Source organism: Mytilus edulis, chromosome 7, assembly GCF_963676685.1.
Source record: "Mytilus edulis chromosome 7, xbMytEdul2.2, whole genome shotgun sequence".
NCBI classification, from domain to species: Eukaryota; Metazoa; Mollusca; class Bivalvia; order Mytilida; family Mytilidae; genus Mytilus; species Mytilus edulis.
Window position 1 is genome coordinate 78,942,100 of NC_092350.1, and position 17,740 is coordinate 78,959,839.

Consider the following 17,740-nt stretch of genomic DNA (forward strand, 5'->3'; position numbering starts at 1 on the left):
CATGTTTATGACACAAGCCATAGTTGACATAAATGTTCATTTATGAATGAATAAACATAGTTCCTGAAGGCCTTTAGAATATATATTTTTCAAATAATGTTTTATTATATCCTTATTTATATCTGGTGGATTTTTTTATTTTTTTAGATTTTTTTAGATAGACCTTGATAGAAACAATATACCCTTCTGTTGGGTTTGGATGCTTTATCTTTAGATTTCGAAAATTCTGTGTAGAATAATTCGACTTATGTTTATCAATTTTCCTTTGTCCATAATAATGATTGTCCTCTTTCAAGACACGCTTTTTGCAAAACATCTCTTTATATGTATGTTTATTTAACAACAATTTCATAGATTTGAACAGTCAATTATATCTACTCTTTAGATGCAACCAACACTTTCTGCTCATTAGAGGTTCTCACAACAAACTTATATTGTTACTAACATTTTAATACATTCTACAATGATAACAATGAATATTTCATTCCGAAACAATCTTGCACAACATGATAAATAAATAATGAAAGTCATATCAATAATCATCCAGTCACATAATGTTCTCTTTCTGTCTAAAATAACATGGTCTGTAGAGATTTTCTCACATTTGCCATCTCTTGTTGTTGCTGAAAAAAACAACAACATGTAAGTAATGCAGTGCACAACATAAGTAATATAACTTTTTAATAAAAACTAAAAAGTTATTTAAATGCTGATGCATGCTAAATTCTGTTTTCAAATTTCAATAATTTGAAAAGGAAAATAATAGACAGCCGTGTTCAAACACTTCAAAAATGCATATTGCAAGTAGAAGACAATTGATATGCTTCTATCACAGGAAAATGTCAACCATTTTTTCATGTGTGCAACAACTCTTTGAGGGGTCAGAAGGAGGCCTGTTGAAAGGCAAAATTTCTGTCTCTATCCAATAAACCCTCATTTTGCAGTGGCAGTCCAAATTTCCCAAACCATCATCCCAGATGGCCTCTATTATTACAAGACCTACCTATAGTATTTATTTTCAACTTGTTCTCGTCCTGAATATATATGACATATTTGCCACTGGATGTTAAGCAACCAACAATCAATCTTTTCATATATAAAAGAAAAGGGTATTTTTTAATTTTTACTTCTTCTTATGAGTCATTCAAATTTGTAAATTCCATATGTACAAAACCAAAAACAGATTGTTTAGCAAATTATTTTTTTTATCAATATTTGTGTCCCAGTGTGGTATAATTTTTGAAAATTTATGAAGCAGTAATGAAACTTGTCTTAATTTTGGCATCAATTTCAAATACTTGGGAAGTTTAAGTGATTACAATGGGTAAATGCTTTTGATATATCGAGCTTAAGCAAGGAGTTGACAAACTAAAAACCAACCAACATTTTTTTCCCCTGAACTGTGGAATATTATTCTGATTACATATTTGCATAAGACAATTATACGAAATTAGTACAAACAAAAGTTAATAAATTAATGAGTTATATCTTACTGTATCCATCAGAATTCTTTTCTGTAACAGAGACATTTCCTTCTTCATTTCAGATTGTACAGTGGAATGCTGACTTTGATGACAATTGTCCAATTCTCCTATTCCCTGAAAAATGATAACACAATTTTAAACTGACTTGAGTCACCGGCATTAGAAATTTATATGTGAAAACCTCAAAAGCTGGATGTAAAAATTACCCAATCCTTATCAACCTTAAATCTAATATAATGAATCTGGGTCTGAACTTTATAGTTGTTTTTCAAATTTTCACACTTAACAAGTTACCACTACAACAATTGTAATGGTTTATTTCTTCCTCTGCGATATTTTATCCTGGGGATAATTTGTCACAGTATTTTTTCCAGGCATGGTATTTCACAGGTAGATTTTTCCAGAGGAGTGAAAATCTATTTGTGTTATGTGGAAAGTATATACCGGTATATATTTGCCGTACCATATTTCACAGAACCTTGTGAAATAGAGTCCCATGAACTACTATGCAAGTTACTCACAATCAATATATACCTGACTATAATTCATACATGTCAAGTGACATGATATTCGTGTGTAATACATGCTTTTTCAACGTTTTACACGCGAGGATTTTGTCACATCTGACTATAAATTATAATTATAAAATGGTTCACAAAGGTAGAACAAATTTGCATAATTTATCAAAGGGAGGTAATTATGAGCAATTTATATTTCTAAAGATCTTAATATAATATATTCCTGACTCTATTTCATAGTGAAAATTTTCCTTGAATCTTATTTTTTATATATTCATTTTATATAAAAAGATGACTTACAGCATGATTAATAAGACAGATAACATTTCACAGATAAATACTATCCAGCTGTTAAAATTGCTTTTGTTCCAATATATTGTTATGCTATGATATATCTGTTTTTTATTTAATCATCAACTTCATCTTTGTCCCCATACAAAGCTATTTATATAGTTAAAAATATCATCATAATCAAATTTCTTCCATTACTGTGAACAGTAGTAATGCAACTATATTTCTACCTTTACTTTTTAATTTATATTTGTACTGAGATCTGAAAACAACTCACACATGTATTTCACTATAAACCTTATTTACTCATGATATTATTTCACAATTACGATCTTTGAAATTTCTTCTGGTTTTCCTTCTGATGTTTCATGATAATTTTCTTTTTAAAAGAATGATATTTACTTGAATATTTCAGGAATTTTTTTCCATGATAATTTGTGAAAATAAGACATTTTTTTAACAATTTAGCTTTAATTCAAATACACTATTATTATTTCATAGTATTTGTAAAGGATAAGTTTTCTTCCTAATAACTATTCAATAAGGTAACTACCCAGATAAAATTTCACTGCAAAGGAAAATATATCCCAGGGAAATATTTTCATCGGGATAAAAAAATAACAACTATTGTGATATATTTTCCTCCGGATCAAATTTCACCTGGATATAATTTTGCTATACACAATAACAGGATTTTCCTTGTTTTACATTAACCTTTTAGTAAAATTTGGGCCCAGGCATTTTAAGTATGTATACACACCTTAAAGAAAAAATAAACTTTATATTTGGTGAGGTTATCTATGTCAATAAAATTGAGAATGGAAATGGGGAATGTGTCAAAGAGACAACAACCCGACCATAGAAAAAACAACAGCAGAAGGTCACCGACAGGTAGCTATATATAATAAAGCTTCTCTATAATTATGTCCTGGTTCTTGGGTGTGCAAAATGTTTTTAAAGGAACTATGAATGTAAAACAGCATAATTCAGCAGTTTAAGCAGTAAAAGGCAATAACTTCAATTTTTGTCATTGTTGACTTATTTTTAGATCTTGTCTTGCTGATCATTTTTGCTTTCAAGTTTCTAGGAGATGATTAACAATTTTGGTGACTTATTTGTTAATATTGCTTTGCAGCTTGCTAATTATTATTTAGCTATCAAAGTTTTTGTTTATTTATTATAATTTCAAAGATCATAGGCAACATTTTTATGGCCCCTTAAAGAAGTTGTTGGTGCCATATAGTTTTACCTGCATAAATTAACGGTATTTTGATACCGTTAATTTTATTACTATCACTGGGTCGATGCCTCTGCTGGTGGACTATAAGTCCCCGAGGGTATCACCATCCCAGTAGCCAGTACTTCGGTACTGGCATGAAAATACGGATTTTTTGTGTTATTAAAATTTGCTGTTACAAAATGATAGAAATTATTATAAATTAAGGAATGTATCTCCCTCATGCAAAGCTCTGATTCCTTTCATGGATTTGGCTATACTTTTTTGACCTTTTGGATTATAGCTCTTCATCTTTTATATAAGCTTTGGATTTCAAATATTTTGGCCACGAGCATCACTGAGGAGACATGTATTGTCGAAATGCGCATCTGGTGCAAGAAAATTGATACCGTTAATTTTATTACTATCACTGGGTCGATGCCTCTGCTGGTGGACTATTAGTCCCCGAGGGTATCACCATCCCAACAAGTACTGGCATGAAAATACAGATTTTTTGTGTTATTAAAATTTGCTGTTACAAAATGATAGAAATTATTATAAATTAAGGAATGTATCTCCCTCATGCAAAGCTCTGATTCCTTTCACGGATTTGGCTATACTTTTTTGACCTTTTGGATTATAGCTCTTCATCTTTTATATAAGCTTTGGATTTCAAATATTTTGGCCACGAGCATCACTGAAGAGACATGTATTGTCGAAATGCGCATCTGGTGCAAGAAAATTGATACCGTTAATTTTATTACCCTTGTCCGAAATTCTGTCATTCCGCAACAAACCATTATAAAGAGTTTTTTTTCTAAACGCCTTCAGATATTGGGCTGATTTTTGGTATGTGAGTTAACAATGATGAGTTACAGATCAAGTTTAAGTTTGTTCATCTCTGCTAATTTTTACTGAAATTACATGTAGGCTTTGGACTTTGATAAATTGTTGAAAAGCACAGTTATACAGCCTTTTTTTCTAAACGCTTTCAGATATTGGGATAATTTTTGACATGTGAGTTAACCAAGATGAGTTACAGATCAAGTTTAAGTTTTGTTCCGCTTGGCCAATTTTTGCCAAAATTACGGGCTATGGACTTTGATAGACTTTTTTTCTAAACGCTTTCAGTTATTAGGCTGATTTTTGGTATGTGAGTTACCCATGATGAGTTACATATCAAGTTTAAGTTTTGTTTCACTTGGCTAATTTTTGCTGTAATTTTGAGCTTTGAACTTTGATAAATTTTTGAAAAAATCGCATTTATACGGACTTTTTTTCTAAATGCTTTCAGATATTGGGCTGATTTTTTTGTATGTGAGCTAACTATGAAGAGTTGCAGATCAAGTTTAAATTTCGTTTTTGCTCCGCTAATTTTTGCCAAAATTAAGGGTTAGCGACTTTGAAAGTTGTTGAAAATCAGTTATACAGACTTTTTTTCTATATATACGCCTCCAGAATTGGAGCTGATTTTTGACATGTGAGACTACGATCATCTTTGTGTCCACAGGTGTTATTGAAATTGCAGATTTTTCAACATTTTGAGACGGGGCCATTCTTGTTGCTTTGACACATCTAGTTTAATAAACTGTTATCACTGTTGTCTCGCCTTTTTGTAATTTTGATAATGCAAATGTTGAAATCAAAATAGCAATACCTTAACATCTTACACAAGTAAGTAAGTAAGTAATGACTTTATTTACAGAGGGTGACTCAATTAGCTTTCGCTAATCTACCTTGAGGCCCTCAAGTTATGCAAACATTCAAAGTCAATGAACCATGACTGAGTTACATGGCTAAACAATCTCCATGTAAATGAGATGTGCCAATGCTAATACTACTGCATACCAAATATCATTGACTTATTATAAGTCGTTCCCAAATCTACACAAAATTAACTTGTAAATTATGTAAAAGTTTCAAAGTCAATGAAGCATGCAGAGGGGATGTGGCTTTATAATCCCCAAAGAAACAATACTTGCAAATTTGCATACCAAATATCATTGATTTAACATTAGCATTTCATCTTAAACTGACCTAATTATCACAAACTAATACATGTAAACTAAGATAAGTTTCAAAGTCATTAGACTGTGACTGAGGGGCGAGGCCATATATCCTCCATGGAAATGAGATGTGCCAATTATTAATGCTTATACAACTGAATACCAATTAACATTGGCCTACCACTAATAGTTCCCCTTGAACTGACCTAATCCCAAACTAATACATGATAACTTACAAAAATTTTCAAAGTCAATAGACCATGACTAAGGGGGCGGAGCTAAACAAGTGAAACTGCGAGCTACTGCTCACTGATGATACCCCCGCCGCAAGTGGATAATATTAATAGTGTAAAAATATGCAAGTGTTCGGTAAACAGGAAGTTGTTGAGTGATGAATCTGAAAACGCATCTCACAGTATAGCTGACTTATAAAAATCCTGAAACCAAATTTCAGAAATCCTTGTATTGTAGTTCGTGAGAAAAATGTGACGAAAATTTTTAACTTGGTTATCATGTGTAAAATCATACAAGTGTTCGGTAAACAGGAATTTGTCGAGTGATGAATCTGAAAACACATCACACGGTATAGCTGACTTATATAAATCCTGAAACCAAATTTCAGAAATCCTTGTATTGTAGTTCCTGAGAAAAATGTGACGAAAATTTTCAACTTGGCTATCATGTGTAAAATCATACAAGTGTTCGGTAAACAGGAAGTTGTTGAGTGATGAATCTGAAAACGCGCCACACGGTATAGCTGACTTATATAAATCCTGAAACCAAATTTCAGAAATCCTTGTATTGTAGTTCCTGAGAAAAATGTGACGAAAATTTTCAACTTGGCTATCATGTGTAAAATCAGACAAGTGTTCGGTAAACAGGAAGTTGTCAAGTGATGAATCTGAAAACACATCACACGGTATGGCTGACATATATAAATGTTGATACCAAATTACAGAAAGGGTGGATGTGTAGTTCCTGAGAAAAATGTGACGAAAGTTTCATGGGACGGACTGACTGACGGACGGACTGATGGACAGACAGACAGAGGTAAAACAGTATACCCCCCCTTTTTTAAAGCGGGGGTATAATTATCTCCATGGAAATGAGATATGCCAATTCTTATACAACTACATACCAAATATCATTGACCTACCACTTGTTGTTCCCCATAAACTGACCTAATAACAAACTAATACATGATAACTTACAAAAATTTTCAAAAGTCAATAGACCATGACTAAGGGGGCAAAGCCAAATTATCTCCATGAAAATGAGATATACCAATTCTTATACAACTGCATACCAAATATCATTGACCTACCACCTGTGGTTACCCATAAACTGACCTTATCACAAAGTAATACATGTAAAATAACCAAAAGTTTGGAAGTCAATAAACCATGACTGAGGGGGCAGGGACAAATAATCTCTATGGAAATGATATGTGCCAATGCTTATACAACTGCATACCACATATGATTGACCTACCACTTGTGGTTCACCATAAACTAGACCTAATCACAAACTAATACACCGCCTGAAACAGCATACCTATGTCCTGCTTTTTGACTCTGTCAAGGCGAGACAAAAATGTTTGTTCGTCTTTAAAGAACATTAATCTTAAAATTGTCTTACAGTTTTGAAATAAATAGACAATAGGTTGACATTGTTAATTTTTTTTTGCCTTAAGTTTGATATTCTTAATTTATAGCAGTTTTTGCAAATATATAGGTCACTGAATGGCCTTCATCAATGAGCAAATTCCATACTTTATTGCATGCTTTCAAATTATAAGGATTACCCATACCAGGGCTTCCAACAAATATTTAAGCCAGCCGGACATTTCATATCTGATCCCAATTTTAATCCCTTAAGACTTAGTCACAAAAGGCAATAGTATGGTAATCAGACGGCCATTCCAATGATTGACATTACATTAAAAAAAAATTTAAACTTTACTTTGATATGATATGAATTTGATGTTGGGATGTAACTGTTAAATTGGCAGTGCATCATTCAAAGTGTGCACATCAGAGTGCTCCTATCTGCCTTAGACTTTTTATTTGTGCAAAATGACATTGTCAAAAACTTTTCTTTCGTTTCAACCGGATGTTGACTTGACAATGGTAAAACATGGACCATAAACGGATACGTAAAATCCGTGTACGTTTACAAAGCACGACTGAGAGAAGAAGCTCTTTCCACGTTGTTTCTTCAACAAAATACTTGAATTGAAAGTTAGATACAGATATCAATGATAATTTTTGCATTTTAAAGAAATGTAGGATGCATTCTTGAATTTCCCACCTGTGCACATGCGCACACGTGTTCTAGTTCATACGACGTAGTTCTGACGATTTTTTATTTAAAACCTTTTTATAAAATTTTTCATCAAATCATGTTGATAAACTAATTTCTAATAATTTTAATCTTTTGGACTAAATCAATTAGATACAAACCGCTGAAATGTAAGAAAACAATTGTGAATAAACCGATCAATTTATACAATGTCCGGTACTGAACATAGTTCACCTGTCACCTGAACAGGTAAATTTCAGCTGTCCTACTACTAATTAGCCTTGATTGAAATTAGAAGGTATTGAAGTAGGTGTTGTTTTGATAGTAATTAATCATCATGTCACATTTATGACCGGAAATGTGTTGATGTTAAAGGCAAAAAGTTGGGTCAAAAAGATCGTGAATTATGTAAAAATGACCGAAAAAGCCTTGAAAACTAAAAAGTATATGACCGTTTCATGCTTTGCCCAGCCGGACTTTTACCGGACATTATACAAATGACCGGAATATATGACCGTTTTGGAAGCCTTGACCCATACTGCATTGTTGGCTATAAAAGGCAGGTCATAAAAAATGTGAAAAGATTCTATAGACCTTTTTTTTTTTTTATAACAAAACAATTTATCAACAGAAAAGAACCACTGATCTGCAGGCTCCTGATTTGGGACAGGCACATACATAAATAATGTGGTGGGTTAACCATGTTTGTGGATGCTCATCCTTACATGGGACAGTTGTGTTACAGGCCAACATAAGCACATACTATAAAATCAGTTGTAATTGCCTATTAAAGCTCAACAGATACAAAGTTTTGGTTCTGCAGAAGATTTTTGTAAAATAAACAGACAACAGTCAGAAAGATGCAAGTTACCTTTGAGTATTGTTCATGCAGCTGTTGAACTGTTTTTAGTCGCTGAGATTGTACAACTCTTGCTTGCTGAAACAATTTTTGTTGCTGTTTGAAAAGTAACTGAAAATAAAAAAATAATCTTAGGTGATTTCGCTTGCTTTAAAAAAAGATCAAGGAATTGAATAAAACTTAATAAGAACAGAATTCCAATGTCCCCCACGTTGCACAAACTATAGAGATCCAAGGTACAAGGACAATAACTAAAAATAGCACGTTTTATTTGTAATTTTGATTTTTTATCAATATCCAAAGAGAAATGGAAGGCTTCAGAGCAAATGCAATGTGATTTCCTTTATAATCTATTTTTTCCAAGGAATATAATTCTTTGAAATTATTTGATTAGTACATGTTCTTACCTTCAAAAGTGTCAAACAAATTGCTGATATATAAACCTATGATATAAGTTTTATAAAATTCTGACTTGAATTGAACACATGAAAACAATAACATTGCAGTTTTCATAAACCAGTAATCCATATTTTTTAGGTGCACAACTTTTTTTAAAATAATTGATCAGCAATGGCTTTTAAACGAGATGCAAGAACATTGATGATATGATTTAAACATATGATATAAGTTTCCTATAACACTGGCAAAAATTGTACATGTGAGAGGGCAATCAAGAGTCAAGACTGAATGGACATACAGACAGTTAGTATTTTCATTTACTCTTCTCACAACATGTTTAATAAAAGACTTTAAAATAAGGTGTTATGCAGTAGTTATTTTAGACTGATGATACATTTCAATTTTGAGAAAAAAAAAATAATTAAAAGTGAAAATACCTTTAAAGGTATAAAAGTACCTACATGATGTTAATTTTTTTTTTGCATGACAATTAATAATAGCATTTTTAGACATTTTCAAAAAAAGATAACTAATACATTTTTTGTTATAGGCCTTCCCAGTCAGTGATAACTTACTGTTAATTTTTCTTCTTGTTCTTTTGTTTTTTCTATATCTGATTCCCATTGGCCCAATACATTACTTATTTGTCTGTTGTACTCATCCTGGAGTTTTACCCTAAAAGATAATTAAAAACTACCCTCAAATATCAGCAAGTATGCTGAAATTCTCTAAGGCTTTAAGCTGTATTGTTTCTGATATATTATAACGCTCTTACAATAGTGATAGCAATTAAGTTTTGTGGTGATGCATATTTAAAATAAACTAATTCGTAACAGGACAAGCTGTCATAAAAAGATGATTTCTGTCAAGACCTTGAAAAAAGTGTTATTCTATAAATCATTAAACAAATATAAATTTGATGTCACATTACCATTGTATGGTAGTATTGCTTATCACAGAACTTATTCAGCATCAGAAAATACATTATTTCTATTATTGAAGTATAAGTGAAACATTTACCATTTATGGAAGAGATAGTTGCATCTAGTTAACCTTTTAAAATTTACCATACATTCACATTATAGTTTATGCTCAATATTTTCTCCGAACTACAAGTGCTGTATTAATATTGTTTCTTGTAACACATTTATTTTTCATTTTGATTACAACATAGCTATGGGTTAGAAAATCATTGAATAATTACAAATTCTTAAAATGATAGTATGATAGAGAAAGAAAAAAAAATCCTCCCTGACAAACCTTTCATTCTTTTGTGTTGTCCAGATATCTTCCACCTTTTTGTTGGTATTTTTCAGTGAATTTTGAGTCAACTGTTCTAATCTTTTCCTCTTAGCTACCATAGTTTTTGTTATGTCAGCTGAAAAAGAGAAAAACACAATTATCAGTGAGCAAGGGGTTTTGATTTTAAGCAGACTTATACTATCTTGATTAAAATTTCCCCAAATTTTTCATTTTTATCTAACAAATTCAATTTTTAGTTTTAGTGCATAACCACTTGAATTTTAATACAAATTTAATACAGTAAAGTAAACTTAGGTTATAAATTGTGTTTGGTGTATAGGAAGTTTGAAGTATTGAAACTAGAGTACCTGTACAGAAATTGCTAACAAAAGCACATAAGTCATAAGTTTCACATGTGAAGCACATGAGATGCAAGTAAGAATTGTATGCAAATCAGGTTGCTCATATGTGCAGTTTGATAGTTCATGTGTGCCCACAAAAATCTAACATAATGCTCACATGTGCAATTCAAACCTCAGGTGAGCTTTTATCATTCATGTTAGTTTTATGTTAGTTTTGTACTTTGAAAAGTTTTTCCATTCTTCTAACCATTCAAAACTAACCTACATCATTGCTCATATGAGCTTTTTCAAAATGACATGCCCAGTCATGTACTTCCTGTAAATTCAAATTCATGAAAAGCATGCAATAAATGGAGGTAGATGGATATGGAAAATGTTAAGTCCTATATTGTGCTATTTGAAGAAAGGCATTGTTGAAATCTGATAAAACCAGTGTGGCTGTGGTTAATTATGTGTAAGTTATCATTTCTATTTCATTATTTTCATTTTTGTGTCAGATTTTGAAATATATTACAATTTTAAGTCTTTAGGGGAATATATATACAGGTTGCTTCAAAATAAGTACTACATGTATAAAGATTTTTCCTTTTTAAACTTTTTGAAATACAGTACTTATTAATCAAAGACATTCATTGTGTACTAAACTTGCAAGACCCTCTATTAGTTTTATAATGTAATGTTATGTTTTTAGTCATGATCATGATTATTGTTTTATAAATAAAAAAAAAAAAATGATATGAAAATCATAATTAACCGACAATAATTAAAGAATAACTCTTTTAACATGATGTATCAGTTATTTTATTTTCAACTAAATTATTTAAGATTTTCATTTAAATTTGAAAAATATTCCTTTTTTAAATTTGTTTTGGTCAACTATAATATTCACGTGTGCAACATGTGAGTAACTGCTCTGCTCATATGAGCATTCTAATAAAATGCACATGTGAAACAAAAGCTCATATGAGCAGTTGCACGTGAGGTTTTTAACATGCAAATTAGGTTAGTTTCATATGTGCAATTTTTTTGCTCACAAAATGCTCACCTAATTTGCATGTTAAAAAACTTGTGTGCAATCATGTTAGTTTCTAACGTGAGCATCTTATGTGCAACTTATGTGCAACATGTTAGCACTTTTTGGTAAGGGTGATACATGTCTTGAAATGTTTTGCAATGTGATGGTTAAAGTCCCATAACTCTGAAATCACAAATCGCAACTATAATAGAAAGTTAGTCTAAAAAACTGAGACTATAATTCAGTTCATTACAAAAATCTCTTATTCGTTGATCTTGTATTGATGATTATTTTTTCACATTGCAGTTTCTCTCTATCTTTTATAATTTTGTCCAAAACACAAAAAACGGTAAATAAAAAAATAAACATTTAAGGGCAATTATTACGATAAGAGGTCTGCTAAAGATGTCCACAAAATTTGATTCATTTGTAGACCTTGCCATGCTGATCATTTTTGTTGTGTCTGTCTCTCTTTTATAATTAAAAGACGAAAACCATTTGGTGACACTAAACAGCAAGAATTAAATTAAGAGACCAACAATTTCAGACATGTTCACTTCTTTGTAGATCTAGTCTTTGCTTATAAATTTTGTCACTTAAAGTATCAATTGATCTCTATAATAGTTCTAAAGCTAAAAGGCAAAATCACTTAAAATTGTCATTGAAGAGCAATTATTTGCAATAAAGAGTCAACTGATGATTTTTACTATTAATAAGACTTAAAAGATTTTAATGGTTGTTTTTAAGTTTGTATATATCTATGATAACATTCTGAAAATAAATATAAAAAAAAACCAACCAACTGAAAAATTGTAATTTTTTTTTGATCTGGTCTAGTAAGTTTATCGTTTTTGTTTTATAAAAAGTTTCATACTTTTCAAGTAATTATCCAAAAATAAATAAAGAACTGGTAAATGTTGTCATTGAAGGGCAATAACTCCTATAATTAGTCTTCTGACAGTTTTGATGTAAATTGACAGTCGGTAGATTTCAACATTCTGACTATTTCTTCCCCTGCCAGATTTCATATCAATTTACCCAGCTAGAATTTACCCAGACAGCAAGGCTATACTTTGTTTAAGCCATGTTGACCATGCTAACTAGATATAACACACCCAATTAATAATTGTGGCCTGGTTTGGATAAATTCTTGCCAGTGGTTTCAAAGGAAAAGATTTATGTAATAATTAATGGAGAAGGAGGAATGCTAAGTGATGAGAAGAAGCTAAAAATGGTTTCATCTGACATTTAACAGTCAATTTAGGACTTCTATCATTTGATGTTATGGTAGATCATTTATAATGTTTACAAATTACAGTTTCTCTCTATCTATTATAATTTTCACAAGATTATTATCAATAAGATGTCAAACTTGGGAATCATAAAAAAATGTCATCATTTCTTTTCTCATATAAGGAGTTGATCTCCAGTTTTAGTTAATTGATTTATTCAATTTTAATGGAGATAACTTAGGTTTTCTAAAAGGATGTACATGACTGAATTTGATTTTCAAAATGTTGAGCATAAATAGTTTTCAGCACACTTTTGACTTAAAGAAAACTAAAAAGGTAAACTCACTAACCCAACTATCACATTTCCATAATCAGTGAACCCAGAAAACTTGTTAAAAAACTTTAAGGATATGTTACTTTCAAACAAGATATGTAAATAATTGTATTTAATTTACTGTGTTCCAAAATAAAGGACAACTGTTTTCTCAGTGAGTTGTCAACAAATTATGCATAGATTCATACCTCCAAAGCACTCCAGCATCTTTTGCATTTCTTGTCTGTAAAATAAAACAACTCATTAATTTGCTAATAGCCCTTGAAAACAAATAAGCACTGTTAAAGTCAATGTTCTGTTTGAATTGTGACTGTAAAAGTTGAGTTTGTAAGTCCAAATACCCCCCCTTGGAAATTCCTGACTACGGGCCTTAATCTTGATGTACCTTTCCCGAGCCAGGAACCTACTGTGCTTGTTGTTGGTTAATCTTTTAATAATATTCAGCCCAATAATTTTCTCTTTAGAAGTGTTATCCATTTTTCAATTCATACCAGGTATTTTCTAGCTCATTGTTGAAGGCCATATTGTGACCTTCTGTTGTTCAGTCTCCTTTGTTAAATAGTTGTCTCATTGATAATTATGACAGCATCTACTTTTTTTATAGACACATAAAACAACATAGAAAATTAAAAATTCTGAAGACCATTAAATGCATTTTTCATTGAAGGTGGAAGAAAGGTTGAGGACCATACACATTTCTCTTGTCATTTGATTAATGCAGTGATATCATGTATTTTTCAGCTACAATTCTTTTCAGCAATTCTGGATTGAATATTAGTAATAGTTTCATTCACAATAGAAGTCTTGTTGCTTTTTCCGAAAAAAACCCAAAATAATATAAATAGTACCAATCAATTTTTGCAGTTTATATTTTGAAAGTAATTAAAATGTTTAGTATAAACTTTTCTTTTAACTGTGTCAGATGGTTCAAAATAATTGATTTAAAAGTTATATACATTTTTTAATCAAGATCATCACAATAGAAAAAAATTAAAACCAACATTTTTGCTAATTCCCAATAAGAGCAAAAATGTCATTTAATACAAAATTCAAAGATTTACCCAACATCTTCATCTGTTCCACCCTCATTCTTCTTCTTTCTTGGTATGATAGGAGTTTCATCTGAAAACATCATATAATATGTAATACAGTTGTTTTTAAAATATAAAAGTAAATAAGAAACATGAAAATACCTCAGAAAAATAGTTTTTTTTTCATCATTGTTCATGCAACTTTGTTTTTAAAAGTGGTAAACATTTTTTTTTCTTTTGTAAATAATTTTAAAAGGTAGGCTAGTTGGTTTTCTAATTTGAGATTTTTTAAACATTTTGTCACCACTCATGTCTGAACCTTTTAAAGCTTTTGCATTAAGGAGCATATAATATATCAGGCTGTGCCAAACTGTGACTTTTTCTTCTATATTTTCAATTTAAAAATAATAAAATTTCTGTCTGCCCAAATGTATTTATTGTCTGAAATTTTGTCGGTCAGACAGAGTTTGTGATACACTGATATATCCCAGTTATCCCATTACTCATAAGGTAATGGGAAAATGAATGTTGGTTTCAAAACATATCATGCAAGTTCCTACAATCAGGAGAAACTTTTTTTAACCTTATTTTTTGTTGTACACAATAAAAATAAGTTTTGCTCTACACAGAATGTAATGATTGTTGTTACCTCTTAGTCTTAGACTTACATGTCTCAACCTGACAAGTTCTTGTTTATTTTCTTTATTGTCGCTACAGGAAACTTACCAAAAGCCTAAAGGAACAAACTGGGATGGGGGCTTTGACTGCCATAAGCAAAGGCGGATTTAGAGGGGGGGGGGGGGGGGGTCTGGGCCCCCCATTTTCGGGAAAAAATTTGGTTGCTTATATAGGGAATCATTGAAGCGTGGCTGGAGCGGGCCCCCACTTGTGAAAATTTCTGGATCCGCCACTAATGAGGGAGGATAGGACCTTTATCGGGACTCCGGGATCGGGTGTTTTTAAGCTCGTGATTTCGGGATTCACACTTTCGGGATCCGGGAATTCCATTTTTCGAATTTCGGGACCTCGGAATTTCGTGTTTTATAGCCCGGGATTTCGGGATATCGTGTTTTTAAGCCCGGGATTTCGGGATCAGGACCCCTCCTAACCCCCCTCACTAATAAGAGAGGGCCCTCTATAAAAGTTATGCTTTAGTGATTCCCTATATTATAGCCAATAAGGCAATATAGGCTATATATAGATCTAATCAACAAATTTTTCCACAAAAGGTGTGTGTGTCACTGTGTGTGTAAAGGGGGGGGGGGCACTCTCTCTAGATCCGCCTTTGGTAAAAAGGTAATAATTGAAATAATGTTCTGAGCACCTCTGATTGGACTGCTAGATTGACTGCTCTCTGAACCATTATTATCATCATCAATGAGTTGTTTTCCTTGCTCAAGTTGTTGGTTTCCATCAGCTTTTCTTTTCTGTGCTTTCGGCATCTTGTATTCTGTATTCTGTTTTATTTTATTGATGGAGTATGAGAAGATGCAGACGAACCATTAACATCCGGTAGTGCTTTGTTATAACATTACGCGGAAACACAAAGTCCGTTATATATCTTGTAGCTGCTTAATGATGGGTGTCGTATTTGAAGAATATATACTTTTTATGTGTGTGCATTAATAATTTTGTCCCAAATTATAAATAATTTCATTTTATAATAGATTAGGACTGCGTAAACAAATTCATTCGCGGTTTCTACTTTCGACTTAATTTTTGCTCACCTGGTCCAAAAGCAATCTCCGGCGCAGAGCTCACATCCGTTCCGTACTTACTACGTATCACTACACTAAATATGTATTGTAGTGTACTAAGTATACGGAAAGGAAACGAGCGCTGTACGGAGATTGGTCCAAAAGATCCATATATGGTATGAGCTAAATATCAGGCCCGTAGCCAGGAATTTTCAAGGGTGTGGGATGGGGGGGGGGGGGGGGGGGGGTTTGGACTCACGAACTCGACTTTAACAGTCACTATTCGAACAGAATGTTGACTTTAACAGTGCTTATTTGTTTTCACTGAAAAAGGGGGGGGGTTTGTTCGAACCCCCCTCTGGCTACGGATAATAGCCTATCAGTGATACATTGATAACCTTGGTCATTCATCGGTAGCATACACCTTTCTGAAACTGAACAGATTTAAACCAAATGTGTCTCTCTGTACCTAAGCTGCTTCTCAGTATCCAGTGAATTAAAAAAATAAAATATTTTATCTGCATTCAAATACTCTTACAAGAGGGGGGATAGGACCTTTATCGGGACTCCGGGATCGGGCCTTTTTAAGCTCGGGATTTCGGGATTGACCCTTTCGTGATCCGGGAATCCTCTTTTACGGATTTCGGGACTTCGGGATTTACTTTATTTAAATTCGGGACCTCGGGATTTCGTTTTTTTAAGTCCGGGATTTCGGGATCAGGACCCCTCCTATCCCCCCTCTTACAAGGACTTATAAGTCATTATACTTTTAACAGTATAAGTTAAACCACTATGTTTACTATAAATGTATTATTTCTGTAAAAAAAAATCAAAAAAACTGTTGCAAAAAATTATTTCTCGAAATATTCAGAGGCAAGATATTTAGTCCCAAAATCGATAAATTTAGGGGTCGGGGGTTTGGGGTGTCTGATCCCGAAATTTCGAATATAAAGACAAAAACTTCCGTAGTCCCGAATTAGAAAAAAAATACTGTTTTAATGGTTCTACGTACCGTTCCTCAATAATGTCAAATTTGAATATGCGATGTTAATTTTAAGGTTAAAGTGATGCCAATTGGTATATAAATTCAAAGAAGCCAAATAAAAAACGAAAGTTTGAAAATGCCAAATGGTATCAAAAATGCATGCCTGCTTGTACTAAACAGTCGGGTTGTGGGTTAGCTGGACTTTCAGGAGTAAGTTAACCACAAGGAATGCCCACAGTGAGGTACCTATCTTTTCCTTTTTAGTACTAGTTTTTAAGTGACCAATTTGACTTGAGGGCTTAAGTTTAACTGAGACAAAAAAAGATTAACATTTTCCTGAATTTTTTTTACCGAGTCACCAGGCTAGGCTCAGTCAGACTGAGCCACACAACTCATGAGGTTCGTACAAGTAATAGCAGATACTTGATACGTATGGTAGGAGACATTATCATACCTTATAAAAAGTGGGTATAGCCTATGTGAACCCTAAACACAGAGATCCCTGTTTACGTAATGTGTGAATCCTAAAATGCCATTTTTGCTGTATCTGTAATAATTTGATAATATATGTTGGTCTTGCTAATACTTTTGTCCATCAAATTATTTTCTCAATTTATTATAGTTATGAAGAAAACAACCAAAACACTACAAAATTCGCTAATAATCGACATTTAAAGGACGGTAACTCCAACTTGAATGATCGTCCGATTTTTCTGAAAATTAATCGTAAGATTATGTCTGTTTGCTCTTATGCTTTTGATTTTTATG

General features: G+C 32.2%; 1 protein-coding gene across 1 annotated transcript; it reads right to left on the bottom strand.

Annotated features, from left to right (window-relative positions):
* Positions 1-429: 429 nt before the first annotated feature.
* On the bottom strand, positions 430-15,807 carry LOC139482341 (synaptonemal complex protein 3-like). Its single transcript, XM_071266186.1, has 8 exons — positions 15,615-15,807; positions 14,321-14,381; positions 13,448-13,482; positions 10,335-10,452; positions 9,650-9,749; positions 8,688-8,786; positions 1,494-1,598; positions 430-623 (listed from the first exon to the last, which is right to left on the bottom strand). The coding sequence occupies exons 1-8, from the start codon at positions 15,730-15,732 to the stop codon at positions 570-572; spliced, it is 690 nt and encodes a 229-aa protein (XP_071122287.1). The 5' UTR covers positions 15,733-15,807; the 3' UTR covers positions 430-569.
* Positions 15,808-17,740: the final 1,933 nt, after the last annotated feature.

What these genes read in the sequence shown, in the direction of transcription:
- LOC139482341 (XM_071266186.1), bottom strand. Translation starts at nt 15,732, where the DNA reads ATGCCGAAAGCACAGAAAAGAAAAGCTGATGGAAACCAACAACTTGAG. An exon ending in AACAAGAAGAAAAATTAACA is followed by an intron (nt 8,787 to 9,649) that starts GTAAGTTATCAC and finishes TTTTATTTTCAG; the next exon opens with TTACTTTTCAAACAGCAACA. An exon ending in TGCATGAACAATACTCAAAG is followed by an intron (nt 1,599 to 8,687) that starts GTAACTTGCATC and finishes ATCATTTTTCAG; the next exon opens with GGAATAGGAGAATTGGACAA.